We start from the raw sequence: 27,904 nt of genomic DNA on the forward strand, positions 1-27,904 counted from the left end.
CTGAGCCACAGCGGTGACAACACCAGATCCTTAACCCACTGGGCCACCAGGGAACTCCTGAAAAGTATTTCTTTAAGGGACTTTTTAGCACATATTACTATGACAATTCCTGCTCAGATTAAAAAATAGAGACTACCTCTAGGTGTTATAACTTTAGGACATATAGCACTAAAACATACAAAGAGAGACAGAGACAAATACAAAAAGATACAAACCAGTAATGAATTAATGCATTAGAGAATGTGTTTACCACCTGCAAAAAGCTGTCAGTACATTGGTGAGGTAAGATACAGTCAATATTTAGGACTATCGACAAGGTGAAACTAGCAGAGTTATAGCAATACTGAAGAAGAGACTTCAGATCTGGGTGGAACTTGACTTTTGTGAGCTCATGTCATTTGGGAAAGATTATGAAATCATTAAAGAAAAAGGATGTTAAACATCCTTGTTTATTATTGTAAAAAGGAAGGGCTCTGATTGGGAAGGAAGGAAAACAACTAGCGCATATATACATTTTTGAAGTAGGAGATAAATATCTTGCCTGAACCCACCCCAGACTGTAAAGGGAAGAGCCCAGCAGAACCTGAGTGAAGGGGAAGGTCAAATGGCAAGTGGAGATAACAGCCTTTTCCCACCTGCAAGCTTGGTACATGCTGCTTTCTCTGCCTGCCAAGATTTTCCTCCCCTCTGTAGTCAATATTTTAAGACCAAGTTCAAAGAGCAACACCTTTGTGAAGCCTTCTCAGAAGCATGCACGCAGAATTAGTCACATACCTCTTGGCTTCAACAGAACTTTGGACATGACTATTACTTGGTGAATAAGAACATCGACCACAAAATATCATGCTCTGCCCCTGCCTGATCATATTCTCCATGTATCATCCCCATACTTCTCTGATGTCTCAGTATCTTATATTATCTCATGCAATCCTCACATCAACCCTTGTAGGTACCTTTATTGCTACCTCCTGGAAGATGAGCAAGTAAGGCTTAGCAGAATGAGAACATATCCAAGCTCACACAGCTTCTCAGTATCTGAGCTAGAACCTGGTATATGGCCTTTAAAAAACCAACACTAAAAAAAATAAATAAATAAAACACCCAAAACTAAACTCCACACTTATTTGGATTTCACCAGTTTTTCCATTCAGGTCCTCTTTCTATTCCAGGATCCAATCCAGGGGACCACGTTGTATTCAATACTCAGCTGTCTCTTCTCCCCCGTCCATATTTCCTTGTCTTAACAACCTTCATTGTCTTGAAGATGTGGGCCAGAATCCCACAGAATGTTCCCAGTTTGGACTTGTGTGATGTTTTTCCTTGTGATTAAGGCTGGGGTTATGGGATTTTAGGAAAGAAGAGCACAGAGGTAAAGCACCCTGGTCCTTGCATAATGTCAGGAACGCATGATATCACTGATGATTTAATCTTCCTCACTCGGTTATCTACATATGTACATTTGTTTGTTTGTTTTATTGATTTATTTTTCTTTTTAGAGCTGCACCTGCAGCATATGGAAGTTCCCAGGCTAGGGGATGAATCAGAGCCATAGCCAACAGCCCTGCCACAGCCACAGCAATGCCAGATCCAAGCCACATCTGCAACCTACTCCAAAGACTGTAGCACTGAGCGAGGCACTGGGATAGAACCCACATCCTCATGGATACTAGTCAGGTTCTTAATCCACTGAGCCACAACAAGAACTCCCATATTTTGGTGGGGGGGATTTTTTTTTGGTACTTTATTATCTATAATGATCTGTTGCAGGTTTGCATCTCTTCCAATGAATAATAGTCCTTTGAGAGATTACAGCCTCTCAGTAACATATGCAGTGCCTGGAATGTGCTGGTTCCTTTATGTATTTGAGAGGAAGGAAGGGAAGCACGAGTAGAAGGTTCTGTAGCAGCCTAGTGGAATGCCCTGGAGACTGGCAGATATGAGTGTTCCCAGAGGCAGCATCACCTGATGGAGTGAACTCTGGCATGGTAGGGAGATGTTCTAGAGAGGAGCAGGCTCAGCTGGGATGGTGATGCCAAGAGAAAGATGGTGGTAATGAGTCATTCATTCAACACATGTTTACTCTGGGCAGTTTCTCTCTGGACAGTCCAATCCCTGAATTTCAGGGATGACATGAGATCTGGAAATCTGAAATTATTTATCCAAGGTTGTATAGTGAATCACCGGAAGAGCCAGGATTCAGGCCAGTAATGAGGATGAAGATGGGTGTGCAGGGCAGGATAATCTTGAGCAAGGACATGGGTCAAAATAAGCACAAGTAGGGTAGTCGTGACATCAATTTGGACATGTTAGAGAATGTAAATTGAAGAAAGCAGTGGTGACAAGTCTGGGCTAGAAAGTGGGGGCAGATGAAAAGAAGCAGGCAGACTGGGAAGAGAAGATAACATGACAAGATATGGGAAGAGAAGATAACATAACAAGAGAGAAATCAAATAAATATTAGCAATGACTTGGAGCACTAAGACTTTTATCCACCATTAGCTGTGGGTATGAGGAAGAAATAATACCTTTCAAAAGATTCTCATTTTTAACTTTTTCTGAAGAGATGCCTGGCTTAAAGCTGTGGATGCAGCAAAGGACCAGGAGAAAAGGGAAATGTGCCTACTTCATATGCTCTGCTGGGAGTGGCTCATATTCTGCTGTATGAAGGGAGTAAGGCACCAAATTCAGATGCCTGCCAATTCGCCACTGCCAGTAGAAGAGGCGTCAACGCTTAGAGGTCAAGAGTAGGGTATATACTGCTTCCCTAGGGCAATAGTAAATTAATCAATACACTGGCTGATCTACTTTGCTTGAGACAGTTTGAAAAGAGTTATTAATGAAATGTAAAATGCTCACGATATGTCATTAAATGACAAAAAGCAAGATGGAAAACTGTACACAGAAAATAATCTTAATGACATAAAATATCCATGAGACACGAATATCTTCAAATGAAGTTCAGAGATTATTGCTTTATCTTCTTTACGTGTGTTGGCTACATTTTCTATAATAAATGCATGCCTTTTAATAGCAAGTTTATTGCAATATAATTTACACACCACAAAATTCATCTATTTTGTATGTTTGTGTATGTGTATGTTTTTCTTTTTAGGACCACACCCATGGCATATGGAAGTTCCCTGGCTAGGGGTTTGATTGGAGCTACAGCTGATGGTCTGCGCCACAGCCATAGCCACACCACATCTGAGCTTCATCTGTGAACTACAGCACAGCTTGTGGCAACACCGAATCCTTAACCCACTGAGTGAGGCCAGGGATTGAACCCACATCCCCATGGATACTAGTTGAGTTCTTAACCTGCTGAGTCACAACAGGAACTTCCACAATTCATCTATTTAAAGTGTACAATTCGAAGTTCCCACATGTGTGCGCATAAAAGGAAAAAAATTAACGTGTACAATTCAATAATTTTAGTATATTCCCAACTGTGTATAATTTTAGTATATTTCCAACTGTGTACAACTGTGGGTATTGTTTTTCTAACTAGAAAAAAATGAAATGAACCTATGGTTTATAGACGTTCCCTAAAAATACACTGTTTTTCTTTACATAAACAGACAGTGACCACCAAGAGGAGTCACTTTCAAAGATGCCAATCAGAATGTGCTCAAAGTCGCTCAATCAAAATAAATGACAGGTAGCATCCTTGCCTTTTCTAAGGCTAGTTACTCTAATATGTTTTCAAATGCAGTTCAAAGGAAAATGAGAAATCTGATCCCAGTGTTTACCTTTACAGTGCTTGTGGTCCGGAGTTGGGGTGTAGCCCTTGTGGCATGAGCACATGTAGGATCCTTCCAGGTTGGAACAAGTACCATTTGTACAGATCTTTGGTTCCAGGCATTCGTCCACATCTTGAAGAAAGTTGCATAATGAAAAGGGAAAAAAAAAAAAGACAAAGAGAGAAAAAATAGATAAACATGAATAAAGTTGATTTTGGTTAGAAATGGACACAGCAGATCTTCAAAACAGGGACAGATTCTTTAAGATATGTTTTCAAATTAGCGATTAGAAGGAAAAGACTCTCTAGTATGATATGTGCATGTAGGATGGTTCTGTGGTTTAATTTACTTTCTGCAAAGTAACTCAAAAAAGGAACCAAACATGCTCTATGAATAATTCAATGGAAGGCTTGTTTAGAGGGGATGGAGGAAGAGAGGGCAGTTTTAGAGCAACATCCCCTGCAAAACAAAATATTCCAAAGAATCACAGATGTGTGGAACTGAGAAATTTCAGTATAATGTGAGGGTTCACTGAAGCAACAGATAAGACTCATGACCCAGAGACCACATGAAAATTTTTAACAGAAAATGGGGAAAAATGGAGGAGTTCCCGTTGTGGTGCAGAGGAAACAAATCCAACTAGGAACCATGAGGTTTCAGGTTTGATCCCCGGCCTCACTCAGTGGGTTAAGGATCCAGCATTGCCATGAGCTGTGGTATAGGTCACAGACGTGGCTTGGATCTGGCATTGTGTGGTTGTGGCCTAGGCTGACAGTTACAGCTCTGATTAGACCCCTAGCCTGGGAACCTCCATATGCTGTGGGTGTGGCCCTAAAAAGCAAACAGCAGCAACAACAACAAAACAAAACAAAAACCAAAAAAAAAAAAAAGAAAAGAAAATGGGAAAAAAATTTGGTAAAACGTTCTAAGGTGGTATTGAATCAGTGTTAAACAAACAAAAAAAAACCAAGCTAGGGGACATGAGCCTACTGGCTAGTTTGAAGGTGGGGTATAGACTGAAGGGGCAGATAAAATAATACAGCTTATCTCTATCAAGCACTTACTGTAAGAAGGCACTGAAGGCTTTACATACATCCTGTCATTTAATGCTGACAAAATTTATATGGGCTACCCCTTCACAGAGGAAGGAGCTGAGATTTAGAGAAGTTTAAAGCTTGTCCAAGGCCACCTGGTTAAAAACTGATAGCTCAGGTTTGAATCCAATCAGCCTAACTCCAAAAATTATCCTTTTAACTTGCCTGTAAGGTTCGGTAGGAGACAAAATTAAGTCTAATAGAAACAATTACAGGGAGAGAGTACAACTTTGTTTTTATTGTTTGCTGAACCAGCATTTATATCAATATCAATAATCAACATCTAAGCGTTCACTGATTACATCTAATATTCAATAAGCTCCTACTAGAATATCATAAATTAAAAAAAAAAAAACACTTGAGTTCTGTGTAAGCCCACTGTATTTTACCATAGAATGTAACACATAGTCAAAAACTTAAAGAGGAAAAACCTCAACTACAAAGTGCCAAAAATATACACAGTTTCACAATTTAGGCTTAATTTTACAGTAGTTTAGAATTTAAGCAAAATATTTCATACATAAGGCAGACAAATAATAAGAGGGAAGGGCTCTTGACTGCATCCATTTCATTTCACAATGCACACCACAAAAGCAATACAGCTTTCCATCTCTTAGCAGAGAAACATGAACATATTAACAGAGACCTAATTGTAGGTCAGCAATCACTCATTAGCATTGCATCTCATTAAAACTGTACTCCATCTTTCCTGCAATGGAATCTGGAAACAGAGTATAACCAAAACAAGGCACAGGGGGATCTTGTGTGTGCACACGTGTGTGTACACCATACGTACAGTGAAAACAGCCAAGGGATTAATTCTGCCTTGGTGTTCTACCTCACCTTCACAAAATCACTATTTATGATAAAATGACCCTACTCCAGGACAACAAAAACAGCACTTCCAGACGGATTCCTTATCCACCCTTTCCTTGGTTGTGGGAGTCCTCTTTTGTAAACATTGAAAGCAAACTACTTGAGAGAAGAAGCCAAACATTGGAGCCAAAGTAAATAATGGGACAAAATGAGCCTAGACATTAGGTATGGAAATTCCAACAGCAATGTGAAAATGTCATGTCTAGGATCTAGTTTGGTTTCAAAAATGTTAACACATTGAAAAATGTATGAATTGCTCTCTCTTAATTGTTCATGCACCAGAGTATGTGATTTATAGGACTGCAGAATGTGACAACATTAATTTCTAAGGCCATATTTTCTCTTCAAGTAAATGAAAAGACATTGTAGATTACCATTCATGAGATACTAATAAAACTTCTATTTTGCCAGGCTACTACCATGATTAATGATGAAGCAGAATGCCTTGAAATATGTAGAAGAGTCTGATGTGTTTATTCTTTACTTACTACAGTCATAACTGCACGGAACCTGAATCCTATAGATAGAACAGTGTGGAATGAATAAGCACATGGCTTAGAGGCACGTATGCTCTTAAGGAAATAACTATATAGTAAAATTATCGATAAAGAACCTCCATATAGAATCAAAAGGTACAAACTTCCAGCTATAAAAGAAATAATTGGAGTTCCCGTTGTGATGCAGTGGTTAACAAATCCAACTAGGAATCATGAGGTTGCGGGTTCCGTCCCTTGCCTTGCTCAATGGGTTAAGGATCTGGCGTTGCTGTGAGCTGTGGTGTAGATTGCAGATGCGGCTCAGATCCCGCATTGCAGTGGCTCTGGTGTAGGCCGGTGGCTACAGCTCCATTAGAACCCTGACCTGGGAACCTCCATATGCCGCAGGAGCAGCCCTAGAAAACGTAAAAAGACAAAAAAAGAAAAAAAAAGAAAAAAAAAGGAAAGAAAAGAAAGAAATAATTGACAGGGATGTTAAGTACAGTATAGTTAATAATAATGTGTTGCATATTTGAAAGTTGCCCTTGAAGAATATGGGCTTGAACCGTATGGGTCTATTTATACATGGGTTTTTTTCAATAGAAAATACTACAGTACTAGACAACCTGCAACTGGGAGGAACTGTGGATGCAGAGGGCTGACTGTAAGTTATATGTGGATTTTCGGCAGTACAGAAGGCTAGTGCCCCAACACCAGCATTGTTCAAGGGTCGACTATAGATCTTAAAAGTCCTTCTCACAAGAAAAAAAAAATTTTAACTATGTACGGTGACGGATGAACATTTTGCAAGGTATACAAATACTGAATCATTTTGCACATCTGAAATATAATGCTATTTCTCAATTACATCACAATTTAAAAAAAAAAGAATCTCTGTATAGCATGAAGATTCTTGAGTGGGGGCCTCACTTGGTGGATGAAAAGAAATGAAATTCAATGTTGTATCTTGAGTCAGAGCTCTCTCCTTAACTGCTGATCCCCACACCTTGTTTGTTAGTCCCCTGGGATATCTCTACTTGATGTCCCACAGGCACCTATGAGTCTTCATGGCCAAAATGAATCTTTCTCCTGCCTTCTCTTTATGCTGTGTCCCATGTCAATACAGGGTACCTCTACCCCCTCAAAGGCCCAGGTCAGAAACATGTGGTCATCTTTCCAGATTCCTTACTCTCCTTCTTTCCTCACACTGTGTACTACCAAATGACATGAATTCTACTTACCAAATGCCTCTCAAATACACCCAACTTTACTTCCTTCCTGCCACTACCAATCTCTCTCACACGGGTTACTGGCATCATCTTTTAAGTTCTCTATTTAGAGATTTGCCCTATCAAATCCATTGTCCAGCTTGCAGCCAGAGCAATCTTTCTAAAATACAAATCTGACCAATGATGTTACTTCTCTGGTGTAAAAACTTCCAGTGGTTTCCAGTGTTCTTCACTGTAGTCAAGGATACCAACTTGAGGGGCCCTGAGTGGTACTGACAAAGGGTCAGATTCCCAGAGTCCTTACTTCTAACCCCTGGGAAGATCAATGCCATAGGAAGCAGGTGACCTCTACCCACCTTACCATTCATCACCCATCACAAGCAGCCCCCAACCCCTGAATCAGAGGGAGCTGCTTGCATCTTGGTTTTCTATATCGGAGCTCAAAATTCATTCTAGGATTATGGTCTTATTGAAGGCATATCACCAAAATTCCTACATGCATATCCATAATCTGTACAAAAGGGAAACTATCCATGGAAAAATGGATTACATATTAAAAAAAAAACTTACCAATGGACTTTGGGGACATAATTTTGCATTTGCCATTCCATGAATTAAAACTGCCACAATAAGGAAGTTGTCAGGAGTTAACAAAATGCCAGGTCAGTACTCTGTGGCTATGACTATAGGACAAGTTGCTAAATCCACCTCACTATACTAACATTGAATCCAAATTGATCCTTCTCATCTACAATACCTTGAAAAACTCTCACAAATGCCTTGTTGAAAACTAGAAATCCTGTGCCTATAGAATATCCTGATCTCCTCCTCTAATAACCCTATCAGCAGAGGCAGTCAGCACAGTCTGGCCTAATTTGTCCTTAAAGAACCCTGGCTAATTCTCATAATCATCACATCCTTTAAAAAATGTTTCACCTCATCATTGGAATCCTGTAGTTTACGGTTCTTTATCAAGATCAACATGAAGTTCGGTGGTCATGAGTTCCCGAACTCCACCTTCTTTCCTCTTTGGAGAGAAATGGGGACATTAAACTCTCTCTAGCTCCCTGGCAACTTTCCATTCCCCACAATTTCACAAAGATGATTCCCAGCTGGCCAGCAACCCCACCTGCAAATTCTCTCATTGCCTTGAGATGTAATTCATCTGGGTCAGGAACCCTTTTGAAATTTCCATTCCCAATACCCTGGGAACACATTAGACTGCCTGAAGCCCCTCCCTGGTGGGCAGGACCTCGAAGGTTCCGAGAGTAGCCAGCAGCTGCCTTCCCACAAGTCAGCTGTGGCCACGTTGCCCCCCTCCACTTCACCTCACAGCTTCTTCAAGTTAGGTCAGAAGTGGGTCCAGAGTGAGAGTTTACCAGCATTGCTTTCTTTACTTCCAAGGAGATGAATCTGTCAACACAACGAACCAGCCATTTTTCTGAGGCCATTCAGCTTCATTTAATTCCTTAGTGAGCAGGAATTCCTTCAGTGAGTGAGCACCATTTGATACGGGAAGAAAACATCTTATTTCATGTATCACTATAGCTACATGAAAACACAGAATTCCTCCCACCCAAACATTACTTCCATTATCCTTCAACTATTCTTTTTTTTTTTTAGGACTGCACCTGTGGAATATGGAAGTTCCCAAGCTAGGGGTCAAATTGGAACTGCAGCTGCCAGCCTACGCTACAGCCACTGCAACGCCAGATCCAAGCTGTGTCTGTGACCTACACCACAGCTCATGGCAACACTGGATCCTTAACCCACTCAGTGAGGCCAGGGATCAAATCTGCATCCTCATGGATGCTAAGCAGGGTTCCTTACCACTGAGCCACGACAGGAACCCCCACCCCTCAACTATTCTTCACACACAGGCTTTATGATAAAGATGATGGGAGAACATATTTGACAGAAAAGCAGGCATGGCAAAATGAGAGACAGATACTCGTTAGGTCAGTTCAAGGAAATCCCTTCACCTGCACTTGAGGTATAGAACATTCATAGGATCTCACATTCTTCTATCAATTCTGACCAAGTTAAAAAGGTGCAGTAGCAGAGCTGCCTACAAAAATCTGTTATACATTCCTCAAAGACTCATCACTGCTTTTCAGAACTGGAAAACAGCCAATGCTATGTACATCCCAGATCAAGATCCAAAGATGATCTCAGAAAACCAATCTACTAATCCCACCAAATCATTGGCTTCCTACCTCACCTTTCCCAAAAGAACATTTGGTCTTTGAGCAAAACTCAGCTGGGCTATCTATGGGGGAGGCCTGCCATCTCAGACTCTAGGATCCCTGTGCCATAACTATAGCTGCTTGCAAAGGACAATTCCAGCCCGCCTGGATCTCTCCTTTCTATGAACTTTGATTTTCCTTATTACCTTAATTATATTGTTTTGTGCTCTAATTTTCTTGAATGTACATGAGAAGTATATGAAATATTATATAAAACAATACTAGCTTTGAAGCTAAAAGTTGTGGAATCATACCCTAGCTCTGCCATTTATTACAGGCTTGTTATTACCATGAACAAGCCTGTTCACCTATTTGGGAATCAATTTCTATACCTCTACTAGAGGTATATTTTAAACTATATAAAGAGAAATTGTCATTGCAGTAACAGGTCTTCCCACACAAGCCTACTTCTTGCCTTCAAAGTAGTTTTTTGTTCCGTCGTTGAGATATAATTGACATTATAACATTATGTAAGTTAAGCAACAAGAATATATTTTACAGCACAGGCAAATAGAGCCATTCTTTTGCAAAAACTTCAAATGGAGTATAATCTATAAAAATACTGAGTCACTATGTTGTCACCTGAAACTAATATAATATTGTAAATCAACTATACTTCAATAAAAATAACATTGTGCAAGTTTAAGGGATGCTTTGATACACATTGCAAAATGATCAACACTGTAGCATCAGCTAACACTTTTATCATGTCATACAATTATCACTTCTTTTGCAGTGAGAATGATTAAGAGCTAGTAGTCTCTTAGCAACTTTGAGGTTTATAATACAGTATTGTTAACTACAATTGCTAAGCTGTGCATTACCATCTCCAGGGCTGATCTACTAGTTTCAAGTTTACATCCTTTCATAACATGTCCCCAATTCTCCCAGCCCCTTACAACTGCCATTCTACTCTGTTTCGTTTTGCTTCTTTATAACTTCAAATCTTCTCTGGCATCTACCAGACACATAGTGGTGCTCAATAATCACTTATTGACTGATTAGAAGATTCCTTTAGTACATAACAATCTAGGGATAAGGCTGATGTTTGCATGTTTTATAATACCCACAAAAGGTAGATCTTGAGCTCTGCTGCCATCTTACATAAAAAAGAATAAATGTAGGAAAAAAGTCTTTAATTTCATGTAAGTTTATGAATATTCATATATTCCATAAAGGTTAACAATGAGTCTTAAAAATCTGAAAAGAAACCCGAGGGTGAAAGGAAGTCCTAGAAAAAGGAGCTCTCCATGTTTACCCTGCAAGTTTTCTGCACCTGGTTTCTGTTGAGACCGTGGCTAACTAGTTATCAAGCAGACTGAATGCCAAAGACCTACTATGTTTAGAAAACGCAAATGGGAGTCAAAGGTCATCATTAACTTAACTATGGGCTGACAAAGAAAGATTACTTTGATTAAAATCTCAGAAATTTGTGTTCCCAAGTTACATGGTCTGTCACAGAATCAAGAGTAAAAAAAGACAATAAAGCACACTCAAAAAAGGCTAGCTGCACATCTACTGTGATAAATATTGTATCTTGTGATGGTGCGCAAAGGAATTAAAGTAAAAAAATGGGGCTGGCAGTACTGTAGATGCAGAAACACTTGCTAGGAATGATCAGTGACCCTGTAGAGAAGGGCTATGATTCTCAAGAAGTACATTCCAGCAAAACAAAAATGCTCAGAAGTTAAAGCTGTAAGATTAAGATGACTTAAATTCATAAGAGGAAGTTCCTATATGACATAGAGTTAAAAACCATATGAGTTTAAAGAAAGCCAAAGATAGTTATCCATAGAAATCTGACATATAATTTACTTTGACAGGTATCAGTTACAATTGCATTTCTTCTATTTCAGGACCAGGGAAATAAAATGGAGGTAATGGGGTTGGGGAAGAAGGATTATAACATTTCTCAGGTCCTACCTTGTGTAAGACACTTTACAAAGGACTTTATGTCACATTTAATTCTGACAATAAACCCTGTGAAGAAAGCATTGCAAGCCCTATTTTACAGATATGGAAACTTAGCTTCAGAGACGTCACAGAGCTCACATCTGCCTAATTTCAGGACAGTATGATCTTTCCATCAGAGTTACCGAAGGTTCCTTAAACAGCGAAACATTAGAGAATTTCCTTTGGTGGACAGATCTAGTCAGGTCTGAATCAGGCTGGTTCAGTTCTTCATGAGTCAAACCTGCAAATTGGGAACTTGATGCACTGGCTTCCTCCAAGTACGGTTCTGGTTGAAAGCAGCCAGATGGGACTGGCCAGAACCCAGGGTGATGAAATAGTCCTTCGAGGTGGGGATCGCGTGGGCAACAGATCCAGGCTGAATGTGAGGTCCAAGGAATACAGTGTTAAATGATGAAAGTGGCTCTCGAGAGAGCACCAAGATCCGCAACTTGAAAGAAGAAGCTACATTAACCGAAGAGCCAACACGAGTTGCCAAAAAGCATTAAAGGATAGATATTCTGAAAGTGGACAATGAACTATTGAGAATGAAGGACCATATGCACCAAAGTAAATACTAGGAAGAAAATGTGATCCCCCAGACAACACCTGCTAACATTTTTACCTGTTTCTGCCCCCTAAAAGTTTCTAATTTATAAATCAAGGAGAGGCATCAATCAGTAAGATCCAGTTTACATGGCATGAATACAAAGAGGCCATTAACAGTTTTAGCAAGTCCACTATTTAGTGAAAAAAGCATAAAGTGTAACTGGCATCAAATCCCTGAAGAATATAAGGGTCAAAGTGGCAATTCTTAATTCTTTTTTTTTCTTTTTTTTTTTTTTTTGTCTTTTCTAGGGCCACTTCCCATGGCATATGGAGGTTCCCAGGCTAAGGGTCTAATGGAGCTGTAGCTGCCGGCCTACACCAGAGCCACAGCAACATGGGATCCGAGCTGAGTTTGCAACCTACACCACAGCTCACGGCAACGCCGGATCCTCAACCCACTGAGCAAGGCCAGGGATCGAACCCACAACCTCACGGTTCCTAGTCGGATTCGTTAACCACTGTGCCACAACAGGAACTTCACAATTAATTCTTAATGAAACCACTTAATAGAACAAAGAGCCAGATGGACATCAAGATCAACAAGTTTTTAAAAAACGACAAGCATAATGACAAAGAAAGTAATATTTTGTATGACACTGTTCAAGTTTAATTATAATAATTTAAAAATATGCTATCAGTGAGAGGAGAGTGATAGAAAAAAGAGGATACTAAGACCCAGGGAACAGAACAGCCCTGCGAGGTAGGGATTATCACCTCTACAAATGACAACTAACGACTGCCAAGTGCAGTATTTTTCTCTGAACAATGAGATTCCAGAAATTTTTTTTGGTCTTTAATGTTCTCAGATATTAAAATTTGAGGAGAGAATCTCATCAATGTACCCTGAGTTGTCTGGACACTAAAAGGATATGGCAAACCTCAAACTAGTCACCTTTAATGGTTAGACAGAAAAGCAGATGATCAGCAAGGAACATTCTGTAAATTATTTATCATTTGATGCCTTCTCGGACCACCACAGATGCTCTAACACTTCCTTTATTCCTTAGGCTGCTTTTCTTTCCCCCTTCATGGCACTAATCACACCTGATATATCATATACTCTACTTTCCTACTTAGGAGTTCTCGAGTCTAAGTGCAATGAAGGAAGGGGAATTATTTTGTTCATTCTCAGTCCCCAGGGTCTGAAACAAAATGCCTGGCTCACAGAAAGAAATCAGCATTGAATGATGAAAATGGCAAATTAAGAAATAAATGTACATCAGGTTGTGTTATCGATGAGCTCAAATCATCGGGGAGTTCCTGTTGTGGCGTAGCGGAAACAAATCCAAATAGGAACCATGAGGTTGTGAGTTTGATCTCTGGCCTTGCTCAGTGGGTTGGGTTAAGGATCCGGCATTGCCATGGGCTTTGGTGTAGGTCACAGATGCGGCTGGGATCTGGCATTACTGTGGCTCTAGTGTAGGCCGGCAGCAATACCTCCGATTAGACCCCTAGCCTGGGAACCTCCATATGCCACCCTAAAAAGACCAAAAAAAAAAAAAAATCAAAAAAAAGATGAGCGTGTGGAGGACTGCCCTTTCTGAAAAGTACTTAGGAGGATGAGAAGTACAAAGATGACAACTAGAATATACAAAGGAACAAAACCAGAAAGATATGGCTGGGTATTCACAAGTTTGTCAGAGTGTTGCAGAAAAATCCAGTTCGCTCATTGGCTCAATCTGAGCAGAAAGGCACACTGAAATATCTGCTTTTTGTCATACTCAGCTTTAATAAGTGAAAGCTCGACTGCCATAAAAAACTAAAATGGGAAAATCTTTTGGTACAATCTGCAGAAGCCCTCAAGAGAAATTTAGAAGCACTGTAACTTCAAGATGAGCAACCAATGGCACTGCAATGACAGCACAGAGGAGAAGCTTGATCAATAGATGATGTAGAACCTAGAACTCTACCCAAAGCAGAAGGAAAAAAAAAAAATGCACTGCCTGCTTTTAATGAGAAATATGTCACCTTAGTTAGCAATGCAAAACTGAAAGTTATTACTTGGCCAAATGGCCAAGTTGTGTGACTCTGAGTAACACTGTGACTAATAGTTCCGCTTATGATTCTACTAGTCTAGTTGGCAAAGTGAAATTGCTGTTAAATGAGATGCTGTGCTTCTGTCACTCAACTGGAGCAGCACGGTCACAATCAGACTGATTGTGTATATCCAGGTTTAAGAACTCATGCAGTGTTATTCCCCAACCTAGATCCATGCATTTATACTGGCAATTTGGTCAGTCATGTTTATACTTGCCAGTATAAATGCATGGAACTTTATACTTGCATTTATACCGGCATTTATATTGCCAGTATAAATGCATGGAACAATCACTTGCCAATTTGGTCAGTCACGTTCCATCAGTAAATTCATGAATCAGGGCTGTGTTTTTACCACAACTGTGAATTTTAGTTAGTTACGGCAAAGTTCAGGCTCTGTTCTTGGATTATAACATGCATTGGTATGTGAAAATTAGTACAAGAATGGAACCTTGATAGGCAACTGTGAAATTTATGCCAAATGGGAAAATTAAAACCAAATGCACTTTCTGACCAGCACCAATTATATAAACAAATGCTTATCAAATAAGCAATTCATAAACAAAAAGTCTTTTCTTCTTCCCAAAGAGCAACATCTCACAATTCCATTGAGAGAGCCCCTTGGAATGGGCATGAGATTTGGGGCAGGGGGCCACCTGCACCAGATACAGAGGCTTAGCTCATGCACTCTGGTGATGAGTCCAAAGCTTTGAAACTGTGAGTGCCTCTGCCAAGCCTACCTATCCTCTAAAACACCCACATGTGTCCCCAGAGATATAAGGAGAGAAAAAAAAATGTATTCTTTTGAATGAGGCTGGCATGGTCTGCCCCCTCCCCTGAAGCAAATCTTCTCTTATAATCTGTCCTTCTCTTATAATCTGTCCTTATAATCTGTTCTTCTCTTATAATCTGAAAGCCACACTAGGCTTTCAGCTTCTAGAACATGACCTGCTTCCACCGTCCACAAACACACCCTCAGCCCCACACGTCCAAAGGGACCTCCCTCCCATCTCTTTCCCCAGCTAAACCTCAAAAATATTCCTTGAGGAAATTCATCCCATCATATGCTCTTGTAACATCAAAGAACCCTCCTTGCCAGCATTTGTCTCACTTGTACATTTGCCTTTATTTATGAGACGTCTGGATGGGTACTGGCCTCCTCAACCAGACAGTACGTTCCATGAAGCAGGTAGTATTTTCGGTCCCTCCGTGCATCCCAGCACTCAGTACAAGTCTTGGTAGAGATAGTGAGCTCCACAGCATTTGTGGAAGAAAGGAAAAGAGGAAGGAAGGAAGGAAAATCTCAACTTATTGTCAGAAGGTGGCATGGAGAGGAAAGAAGGTCAACTTTTGAGAAAAGGATTACACAGAAAACAGAAATCCAAAGGAAAATCATTAAGGGGGGGACGCTACCTAGAGCTCAAGTCGTTAGAACTAAAGCAGATTCATCACTTACCTTCCCCAGTGTGCCTCGTGGAGGTCCTCAGTATTTGTTACTTGAATGATGAATGAGTGAATGAGGGTCATGGGCAATCAATGCAGAATTCCCTTTCTACCTTTGTTACTTCTGCTGCAAGCTCGTGTCTTTTTCCTGATTCTATGAGTCTGTGTGACAGCTTCTTAGGCCTGTTCTCTCCTAGCATTTTCTTCTCCACCTCTCTCCTCCCTGGGGCACGCATTATTTTATTTGGTTTGGGGTATTAATCACATCAGTGCTAACATTTGTTTCAATCGGAATTATCTGTCCCATGTACACTTCCACTTTCTTCCTGTCAACTCAATTTCTTCTTTTCTTCATGGTTAAAAGTTACTTGGAGCTTTTCTCAGAGTGACATGAGTTTGCTACACCCCCTCCCCTTTTTTCCCATTTTGGCTCACTTGGCATTATGCCACTCTGTCAGAAAATGGCCCAGACAGAAGAAACACAACTATGATAAGAACACTCTAGTACCTACCAAGACACTGCCCATTCCAGCCTCGGAACCCTTCTGTGCAGGGAACACACTGGTAAGACCCAGGAGAATTCACACACTGCTCATCTGGACAAGTACTTGGAGTCAAACATTCATCCACATCTGAAAAATCAGAAAGTTAGGTCATGGTCATTTTATCAGAATACCAAAGCACAAACCAACCTGTGTGATGAAAGGGAAAAAAAAAAAAAGAGGCATGACATATCTCCATGTTGGTGAGAAAAACAATAACTGGAAAAGTGAAAACACTGGGCCTGCACTTCAACACACAGCAATAAGATATGGCTGGGTATATCGTGACTGAAATATTTACACATGTTCAAGGGAGAACTCGGCCCCAATTCTCCTACTGGCAGGCTGAGACCTCTCCACTCTGGGAGCTGGCAGCTTCTCCAGGGCCACTTTCTGGAAATCAAACCTTCTAAGTAATGGTATATCTTGCCAGAAAGAAATATAGGAAGTGGGCATGAGAAAATGAGGAAGCCACTTATACACCTCGCTAGAGGTTCTATCTGCAGACATGGCATGCCCTAGGGAAATCCCTGCTTTGGCTTCATGGACCCCCCAACATCCTAGGTTTGAATAATTTAAAATCTTTCACATGATAAGAATTCCTTGGAAGTGGAAAAAGAACATTAGGAGAGAATGATCTCACCAAAAACTTCTAGGATTTCCCAGAAAACATGGTGAACCATAATAGAGTAATATTTTCTGCTAAAAATATACCTTATTTTTCACATTCACAGCTAACTCAAGTTATTAATCATTGCTCTTCACAATGTGAAGAGAAAAAAAGACACCTTAAAAAAAACTGTGGCAGAGATACACCAGATTTAGGCTTTTTCAAGAATGGTAAAATAACAAAATGGGAGCAAAGCAGGAAGTAGAAGGTTCAACAGTTTAAAATGAGTACTAGCACCTTGGGTACCAGTCCCAGCTAAGATAGGTGTTTTTCTGCAGTTACATAATGAATTCAAGTAATTTGATTCAATATCTAAGAGATCTAAGGCTCAATATAAGATGTATATAGGACCTCTAATCATACTTAAAATATAAACAGCTTTTTCTGGACATAAGCTGAAGAGCGAAAGGGATATGTAATCAACACACTAAACATGCCTGGGTATTTGATATCTTCATCCTGGTAAATTCTCACAAATTATCTCCCATAATATACTGCTAGACATGTGTGAAAAGATGCTTAAAGTAGGAGATGTGAGTAATAAAGTAAGCACCAGGTCAGTGTTGTAATTTTTTTCCCCCTATCAGCGAAAACATCTTGCCAATAGACAATGACACGCAGTGGTTTTTTTTTTTTTTTTTTTTTTTTTAGGTCAGATGTTCTGGGACTTCTTGTTCTACAAAAAGATGATGCTTGCCAGTTTCATTTTCCAAAGAGCAAGACATTCTTCTCTGGATGGGATTTTTTTTAAAATGGAACTACAACTGCTAAGTCAGAGAAGGTTGTTGAGATAGTCCAGTCTGATAAATAAGGTACGATGCTGAGCTACACAAGATAACAAGTCTGAATTTCCTGCCACTTTCACCTCTGCTTGTTCCTCTGTCCATAAATGAGTGTGACTACCTGCCTGGTAATACCTTCAGAGAATAAAGGAGGCATGAGATAATGTCTGTGAACTACAATAGACTCCTTGGAGACTGGCGCTGCTTGAAAGCAACTCCGTCAGTGACAGCTGAGAAAATCTTTAGTGAGCCAGAAGCCCGGGGACCTTTGGTTCTGGTCCATGACGAAATTAGAAAACAGCCACGGTATTTGGCTCCTTCTTTTCAAGCCTTTTCATGGGGATAGAATTATATATTATTTACTCAGGGAATGCTGGTCATATTTCCATTAAACAATTTCCACGCACTAAATTATTTCTGAATAGTCTCCTAACTGCTTACCATTTACTTCATTTTCAAATTCCTTTTTACTCCTTTCCACTGTCCATCCTTACATGCTCTAGTTATTCCTTATATATCTTATCTTCCTGTCCTGAGTCTCTGTATAAAACCAGAGGATCTGCATTTGACTTTTTGAGGGAGCACTGCTTTGCATATAAATGTTTATCAGAAAAACCTAAGTCTTTTTTTTTTTTTTTTGCTTTCTAGGGCCACAGGTGTGGCATACGGAAGTTCCTGGGCTGGGATGGAATCGGAGTTGCAGCTGCCAGCCACAGGCACAGCCACAGGCACAGCCACGCCGGATCTGAGCCAAGTCTACAACCTACAGCACAGCTCATAGCAAAGCTGGATCCTTGACACTGACTGAGGCCAGGGATCGATCGAACCCACATCCTCATGGATACTAGGCGGATTCATTTCCACCGCACCACAGCAGGAACTCCCAAACTTCTGTCTTAAAAAAAATAATTCCTATAATTATTGATGTTCTGAGATCTATGCAAAAACAAAAGGAGCCAGGCAAAGGAGAAATCGAAGGAAACGAACACCTCTTGAGAACGAACAAGGTGAGAGGTGACAGGTACCCTACAACCTACTCTAGCACCCATTTACCTGCATAATCCTGAAAGTTACCTGCATGGTTCCCATTTTACACATGAAGAGCTAAGCAGTCTTGGAGTGATGTAACTGGCTCCAAGTTAAACAGTGACTGAGTGTGGGGGTCATGAGCTGAGGCCATTGTCTCTGTTTTCTCCTGTCCCCGTGCTGCCCGGAGCAGAGGGAGGTCCCTGTAAGAGGGGAGTGGGCACACTTCACACATGTGCTGCCCTGTGGCCCTCAGCCGGCAAGGGAAGAGTCTACAGCTCCACTGTGAAGGGAGTTGATACAGAATGCTCCCCACTTCCTCCAGATAACTCAGAGCTGAGGCACGAGGCCAGCAGAAGAGACAGGTGCAGGCTGCCAAAAAATGTCTAATGAGCTCTCCCTCCAGGCCTGGTCATTAGAACCGTGAAGAAAACCACCCTGTAGAAGCCAGGGGACAGCTGAGAACAGCCTGCCCCAACCAGCCCATCCCTCCCAGCTCTGGAAGCCCAGCCATGTCAGAAAAGAGGCTGCATCTCAGGAGGTCAGGCAGGGAACCCCGCAGAACCAGCACCATCCCCATATCCAGGCTCCTCAAAAATTCGCCCAGCCACACCTTCTCCTTTGCCCTCACGTTTCCAAAGCAAGAGGTTCTAAATCTTGAGATTTAGATTTAAGAGGTTCTTAAATCTAAGCAGAGGCTCAATGTATTTCTTTATGAAAATGTTTATTCAAAATGTTTCAAAAAGTACCTGTGGAACTTGGACACAAATGCAAGCAGAAATGTTCAAAGGGAGTTCCCTTCCTGGTTCAGCAGTTAACAAACCTGACGAGGACCCATGAGAAGTGGGGTGGATCCCTGGCCTCTCTCAGTGGGTTAAGGATCTGGCGTTGCCCTGAGCTGTGGTATAGGTCACAGATGCGGCTTGGATCCTGTGTGGCTGTGGCGTAGGCCAGCAGCTGTAGCTCTGATTCAACCCCTAGCCTGGGAACCTCCACATGCTGCAGGTGCAGCCCTAACAAGAAAAGAAAAGAAAAGAAAAGAAAAGAAAAGAAAAGAAAAGAAAAGAAAGAAAAGAAAGAAAAGAAGAGAAGAGAAGAGAAGAGAAGAGAAGAGAAGAGAAGAGAAGAGAAGAGAAGGGAAGGGAAGGGAAGGGAAGGGAAGAGAAGAGAAGAGAAGAGAAGAGAAGAGAAGAGAAGAGAAAAGAAAAGAAAAGAAAAGTAAAGAGAAAAGAAATGTTCAGTGGTTAATCATTTTGGCCCTGCTATAGAAACTCTTCAAAGTGTTTCTATCTTGACAGCAAATCTACTGCTGAGGTCAATACTAAAGACATTTTATCTAGCACAGCTGGAATTTGACCTAGAGTTGGTCAGAGAGCACTTCTGTAGAGTCTACACCCAAGTCCCAGAACACATGTGAAAGAGAGAAGCTGAGGCAAAGGAATGGAATGAGGTGGAAAGGTCGCAAATGCGAAGTCCACACTGGTGACACCTGCACCGTGTCCCCAGATGAATGATGTATACCCTATAATTAAGTTTGGGTTTGCACGAGGTCCCTTTGCAGTTAATTGTTCTAAAGTGATTTCACTCCACATAGCAGGGAAGGCAGAGACTGAATTGAGTAATAAAAAGAACATAAAAATGGAAAGTGACCCAGACAGAGCCACTGATGTGAGGCAAAGAGGCTGTGATTCTAGAAGCCAGGAGGAGCTTGGATGGGTTGGTGTCCTGCCCAGATCAGCGGAGGATAACTGGTACCAAGCCAGGGGCTTCCCCACCATGGCTTTTGGACCTGGCCCTGCATTTCATGGTCATGTGTGCTCAGCACTTAGAAGTGGTACAGTCTCCCCATCCTCTTAGCAGACTCACCCTCGCAATGGCCTCCCTGGGTCATGCGGTACCCGCTGTCGCAGTATTCACACCGGAAGGCCCCCACAGTATTAACGCAGTGCCCTTCCCCACAGACGTCTGGCCTCAGACACTCATCAACATCTAGACAAAGCAGAAAACATTGTCGAGTTTTATTTCCCAACACATAATTTCAAGCCTCTCTCATCTCCCAGGTTACTTCAAATTTATTTTTAAAATTTTTTTGCTTTTTAGGGCTGCACCCGTGGCATGTGGAGGTTCCCAGACTAGGGATAAAATTGAAGCTACAGCTGCCAGCCTACACCACAGCCACAGCAATGCAGGATCCGAGCTGCGTTTGCAACCTACACCACAGCTCAGGGCAACACTGGATCCTTAGCCCACTGAGCGAGGCCAGGGATCAAACCTGCAACCTCATGGTTCCTAGTAGGATTTGTTTCCACTGTGCCACAATGGGAACTCCTACTTCAAGTTTTAATATATACATTTATAAAGAATCTGAAAAGGAATGGACATCTATATAACTGATTTATTTTGTTGTACACTTGCAACTAATACAACATCATAAGTCAACTACACTCCAAAAAAATTTATTTAAAAAAAAATGATCTGATTCTTTCAATCTATCTCTTTGATTTGTTAAAAAAATAAATTGAGTGGTTTTGGTTTACTCCAATCCAAAAGAAACATTTAACCCCTCTGGTCTTTGTTCACATTTGATGATCTTCTGATGACTATGTTGTAACAAGTTTTTAGTAATAATTTCTGGGTTGTCTGAATAAGCCCTGGGCTGACAGAATCTTAAGGGAGCTAAAAATTCACATGTAGGAATTTATTCATCAGAAAGATCACTGCTATTACCTATGCAGGTAGTCCCCTCCTCACTGGCCATAAATCCAGCTGGGCAAATGCACAAGAAACTTCCCTCAGTGTTTTCACAGCGTCCCTGGGAGCAGAGGTGTTGGGCCTGAGCACATTCATCAATATCTGTTAATGAAAATACAGATAAAAGGGTTAATGCAATGTAACATGAAACTCTCGGTCTCCCTGTCGATGACATACCAGCATCGTATTTCCTGTGGCTCATAAACCTTTATAAGTGAGAACAGTAAAAGGAAACACGAGTGGCCTCCCTGAATACTTGGAGGACTGTTAGGAGGAAGAGGGGAATACACATACGGTGTGCTGCTTTAAAAGCTCAAGCTACAACCATGACACTGGTGTTTCAAAGAGAAGCACTTCAGAGCAACACAGAAGGACCCACCTGATCACTGGAGTCATGTAAGTGCAAGAATTCACTGTGCGACTCCCAGGCCAGCTCAGCTGAACATCAGAAGCGCTGTGATAGGTGCTCGTGCCCTGTGCACAGGGGCTGAGCCACACTAAACCATCCTGACTGACTACCCTTCTCAAGTTGATGTTTTGGGCTTCCAAGCACAATGCAACCCATGTATGCAAATTCAAGAGAAGTAGCCTCTTTGTGGGGTAGGTGGATGATCCCCTCACGCCCCATCCGACATATGTATGCAAAACCAGTGAGCCAAAGTCACACATTCGTATAACAGCATTCAGCACAGTAAAGTAGGTTTAATTAGGTACAGGCCTTTGCTGTTCTATAGTCGCCTTATAATTCTTAGTGCTTGAATTTTCTTTTTCCAAAAAAAAAAAGAGAGATATTACATTTTGTGTCAACATAATAAAATGATTTACTTTATACCATTGCACTTTTTGAAATTCGTTTTTTTCCTGTAGCACATATGAGATGCCTACTTTATAAATTCATGAAGAGTTTCATGTCAGCATATATTGATTTTCAATATAGAAATCCCTCTTAGGAATCAAATTTTATGAACTTAGATGAACATAATTCTTTATTGCAGCATACATTAGTACTACTTTGTTTTGCTAAGTATGTCTGTAGATATTTCTAGATCTTTTTTTTTTCCCCACTTTTTAGGGCCGCACCCATGGCATATGGACGTTCCCAGGCGAGGGGTCGAATCGGAGCTATAGCTGCCAGCCTATGCCACAGCCACAGCAACACAGGATCCAAGCCATGTCTGCAACCTACAGCACAGCTCAGGACAATGCCAGATCCTTAACCCACTGAGTGAGGCCAGGGATCGAACATGCATCCTCATGGATTCTAGTTGGGTTCCTTAACCACTGAGCCATGAAGGGAACTTCCTAGATCTCGTAATTATTTTATATTCTTTACCTGAAAACCTGTGTGGAATTAAGGAATTTATTTCACCTTTATATTATTGTATTACACTTGACAAAGCAGGTGGCAGTGAACCAAGAGGTGAGGGCCTCCTAGGAGTTTAGCAAACCTTTTTTTGAGTACCCTTAGCTCAGGGATAAAAATTTTAAAAAATTAAACACAATAACATTTTCCCCATCATAGAAAACATTGTTCATGTGCAAATATTTGCTATTTAATCATTTCATCTACCAAAAGTGCCTTCTTACCAACACATCTCCTCTGCTGCTCATTAAAAAAATGAAACACAATAACATTTTCCCCCATCATAGAAAATGTTGTTCATGTGCAAATATTTGCTATTTAATCATTTCATCTACCAAAAGTGCCTTCTTACCAACACATCTCCTCTGCTGCTCACTGAACTTGTAGCCATCGTAGCATATACAGGTATACCTCACTGGCAGGTTAATACAGTGTCCTGCTCCACAGATGTCAGGGTTCACAGTACATTCATTGATTTCTTTGAAAATAAAAAAAAATGTAGGGGAAAAACAGATATAAACAAAGATTTCATTGCTACTTGCAAACCATTACTTTGTGTTTCCCGACCACCTTTATTGCCAGGTATGCCATTAGAAAACAAAAAGGAACCTCGAAAATCAAGTATGAATTCATTTGATTACTTTATAATTGGTCAGTTAGTTCCAGCTGAGGTCATCAGTAATTCCTAGTGAAACAACTTCTTTATTCTGAGTAATTAAGTTTTGACCACATCCATGGCATGCGGAAGTTCCTGGGTCAGGGATTGAACCCATGGTGCAGCTGCAACCTGAGCCACTACGGTGACAAAGCCAGAGGCTTCACCCGCTGTGCCACAAGGGAACTCCATGAAACAGCTTCTAAGATGAACTGGAGAAGGTGGAAATTCAGAAAGAGGCCAGGTTGGACATGATAATCAAATCTTAACTTCCAAGATGGCCTACCATGAGTTTCTATCCTTTCCAGTTCAAATCATATGATTTCTCCTGCTAAGAACTAGGTGGTAACTTTCTATTTTTAGCAGGCCAAATTCAAGTTCCAAAAATATATTCAACCTCCTCCCAAATGTCTTATTAATTCTCCAGAAAGATTTACCACTTCTAACCGAAGTAAAACTTCTAGATGCAACTTACTCAACTTGCCAGTTTCTGCAGGAGCATATTTTATTTATACTGGTAGAATACAGAATCTTCTTCCCTGCTCACTTCCTCCCTTACTCTCCTGATTCCTGCATGAAACATGCTTCTTCTATGAAGCCTGAGAAGATAGTCCCAAGTCCTCGCCCCACTCAGAGACACAGGCTGTGGTGAAGGTGAGGTCAGAGGAGTTCCTAGTGGGTGAAGGCCATCAAAACACACTTTATTGGAGTTCCCATCATGACTCAGCAGTAATGAATTCAACTAGTACCCATGAGGTTGCGGGTTCAATCCCTGGCCTTGCTCATGGGTTAAGGATCCGGTGTTGCTGTGAACTGTGGTGTAGGTCTCAGACTGGGCTTGGATCCTGCATTGCTGTGGCTATGGCGTAGGCTGGCAGCTGCAGCTCCGATTTTACCCCTAGCCTGGGAACTGCCATATGCTGCAAGTGAGGCCCTAAAAAGCCAAAGATAAACAAAAACCAAAACCACTTTATTACCAAAAGGACCTGAGGACTCAAAGGGGACCTTCTGAGGTGAATTACTCTGTTTTTTTGTGAGACCTTTGTAAGGATGTACAGTATTATAGTAGGGGTGGAGGTGCTCGGAAGCCCAGGCTTGGAGATAGCACAGGTTTTCTTAGCTCTGTAACAAAGAGCAAGTTACTTCATCTAAACCTCACTTTTCTGCATGTGTAAAGGAGAATTATCAGAGCACCAACGTCAGAGTGTGAGGTTCAAAAGAGATAACCTAAATAATACATGCAACCCAATGCCTGGCATATTATATGTGCTCAATAAAATTCAGCCATTAATACTAATTACTGGGTTATTTCGACTCAAAGTCATTTTAGAATATATAACAAAGAAACAACACATTTATAACAATACTACCTAGGGCTATTATTTCACTGTCATCAATTTTAAATAAGGAGGATGCCTTTTCAAAGAAAAATAACTCACATTTACCAATGCCACCATATGGCTAAGGTTCACACACCTCACATACAGTTTTCAAACACCTGAGCAAGTATACCTGCCTTAGCAAAGCCCTACATATAATGGTTGATTTCTACACAGCTCAGAATACTGACATGTAACCAGCAATGCTATAGATTTCAGAACCCTGTCCAACAACTGCAGAAATAAAGGAACAGAATACCAAGCATCAAGAATATCAGCATCAAAATATTAGACCGTGGATGAACCCAAGTGACTATGGAAGAAGACCAGGGGCTCGAGCATGATAGGCTAAATCACACCTTTGTCTATGGTTTGAATGAAAAGAAAAATAGGCATGTCACCAATAACCCACTGTGAGTTCTGAAAAAAGATGTGAAAAACAGTGCTTTAGCAAAAATTCACTATGGAAGTGACCTACATTGGGGTTGAGGTTGCTCTCCAAAACCCAGACCACATTCATTTTTCATCAAGTGTTATTCACTGTGCTGTGATTTGAAGACAACTGATGCAAGTCATTTGAAAAGTTGCTAGGTTTAAAAGGAAGCACATGACCCCAGAGCTGCAGCCTTTTATACAAAACACTTGGATTCTAAGAAAACCACACATTTACAAATTAGTTACATCTTCAGTGAGCCTATTTATGATAATGCACTGTCAGAAAAAATAGATTGTTTAGAGTCAGTAATATCAAATTACAAAAAAAAAAATTCTAAAAGCTAAAAACGCAGGTGATTATCATGGTTGCTTAAACTTAAGTGGCTGATAATAACACAAAACAATAAACTATGATACATACATGGCATAGATTATTATATAATCACTAATAGGCTAGGAAAAGGCTCATTTGTAAGTGATTATAGCTGGGTACAAATTTTAATATAGGGTATGATCTAAATTATTTTATACACAGAAAAGAAGACTGGAAGGAAATAAATCTAAGTGTAGCAATTATGGGGATTGATACTGTCTTCTTTATATTTTTACCTATTTTTCAAAATTTCTACAATGAGCAGATGTTATTACTTTTATAATCAGAAAAGTCTTTCTTAAAAAAATTTATAATTTGGGGAGTTTCCATTGTGGCTCAGGGGGTTAAGAACCTGACATAAGTTCCTACTGTGGCACAACAGAATGGGTGGCATCTCTGGAGCACTGGGACATAAGTTTAATCCTCAGCCCCACACAGTGGGTTAAGGATCCAGCATTGCTGATGATCTGATCCCTAGCCCAGGAATTTCACATGCTGAGGGGAAACCAAAAAACAAAACAAAACAACAAAAGAAGCTGATATAGTGCCCACAAGGATGTGGGTTTGATCCCTGGCCTTGCTCAGTGGGTTAAGAATGTGGTATTGCTGCAAGCTGTGGCACAGGTCGCAGATAGGGCTCAGATCCGGTGTTTCCATGGCTGTGGAGTAAGCCCCAGCTATAGCTCCAATTCAACTCTTGGCCCAGGAATTTACATATGCTGTGCAGCCATTAAAAATCACAACTGTCAGAATGGCGGTCACTAACAAGTCAATAAATAACAAATGCTGAAAAGGGTGTGGAGAAAAGGGAACCCTCCTACACTGTTAGTGGGAATGTAAATTGGTACCACCACTACAGAAAACAGTAAGGAGGTACCTCAGAAAACTAAATATAGAACTACCATATGACCCAGCAATCCCACTCTTGGGCATGTATCTGAACAAAAATTTCCTTGAAAAAGATACATGCGCCCATATGTTCACTGCAGCACTATTCACAATAGCCAAGACATGGAAACAACCTAAATATCCATTGACAGATGAATGCATTAAGAAGATGTGGTATATATACACAATGGAATACTACTCAGTCATAAAAAAGAGCAAAATAATGTCATTTGCAGCAACATGGATGGAACTAGAAGCTCTCATACTGAGTGAAATAAGTCAGAAAGAGAAAGACAAATGCCATATGATATCACATATCTGGAATCTAATATACAACACAAATGAAACTTTCCACAGAAAAGAAAATCATGGACATGGAGAACAGACTATGGTTGCCAAGGGGGAGGGAGTGGGATGTCTAGTGTTAACAGATGTAAACTATTGCATTTAGAGGGGATAAGCAATGAGGTCCTGCTCTATAGCACAGGGAACTACATCTAGTCACTTGTGATGGAACATGATGGAGGATAATGTGAGAAAAAGAATATATATGTATGACTGGGTCACTTTGCTGCATAGTAGAAGTTGACAGAACACTGTAAGTCAACCAAAATGGAAAAAAATTCATAAATTGCGAAAATCAAAAAAACCTGAAGGTAAAAGAAAATCTTCTCCAGGTTCTACTCCTAGACCTCAGTAAGAATTCTCTTCTCTGTTTATAAGAACTCTTTAGTAGAACAGTGGGAGAGGCACATCTTCAACTATCTATTCTTAACATAGGTAGGTGCCTTCTTCGGAAATTATTGGTATTTGGATTTACCTCCTTTATGTTCATTTCTGCCATTTTCTTAAAATAGAACCAGCGTAATGATCAAATTTGTAAAAATAAGAACTAGGATATGACTTAAGATACTGGACATAAGAATTCAGAACTAATTAGAAGGTTATGCATGGGGGGGAGGTTTCAGGAAATGCTTGATCAGTACTCACTTCCCCAACCCTCGCGCCTACCAATCTGTTGATTACTAAATATTTATTTGTCCTTTTTTAGGCATAGCTTTAGAATGAAATTTTTACCTGTGTGAATAAAAGTCTTCAAAAATGCGTGCTACTTAATTCAAATGAGATACATTCCTATGCCAGCGTGCCAACATATTTAAATTGTTTCTTTTTAAGTCAGCTTTAAGATAGGAGAAATGTTAAGAATTTTAACTTCTTAGTCCTAAGAAATGAACAACAGTTGCTTTTCCTTCCAATCTAGTATTTAAAACAGGAGCTATGAGGTTGAAATATTTATGGGGGAAATTTGAGCATTTTTAGCTGATTACTTCATAGGTTAT

General features: G+C 40.5%; 1 protein-coding gene across 12 annotated transcripts in view; it reads right to left on the reverse strand.

Annotated features, from left to right (window-relative positions):
* LTBP1 (latent transforming growth factor beta binding protein 1) overlaps positions 1-27,904 on the reverse strand; it is a 420,392-nt gene that overhangs the window by 99,410 nt on the left and 293,078 nt on the right. For all 12 annotated transcript variants that reach the window (XM_047782305.1, XM_047782306.1, XM_047782304.1 and 9 more), the window contains 5 exons: positions 23,187-23,312; positions 21,448-21,573; positions 20,587-20,709; positions 16,213-16,332; positions 3,750-3,872 (listed from right to left, as the gene is read on the reverse strand). In XM_047782305.1, the coding sequence (XP_047638261.1) occupies positions 3,750-3,872; positions 16,213-16,332; positions 20,587-20,709; positions 21,448-21,573; positions 23,187-23,312 (618 nt within the window). The remainder of the gene's footprint in view (positions 1-3,749; positions 3,873-16,212; positions 16,333-20,586; positions 20,710-21,447; positions 21,574-23,186; positions 23,313-27,904) is intronic.

Source organism: Phacochoerus africanus, chromosome 5, assembly GCF_016906955.1.
Source record: "Phacochoerus africanus isolate WHEZ1 chromosome 5, ROS_Pafr_v1, whole genome shotgun sequence".
Taxonomy (NCBI): domain Eukaryota; kingdom Metazoa; phylum Chordata; class Mammalia; order Artiodactyla; family Suidae; genus Phacochoerus; species Phacochoerus africanus.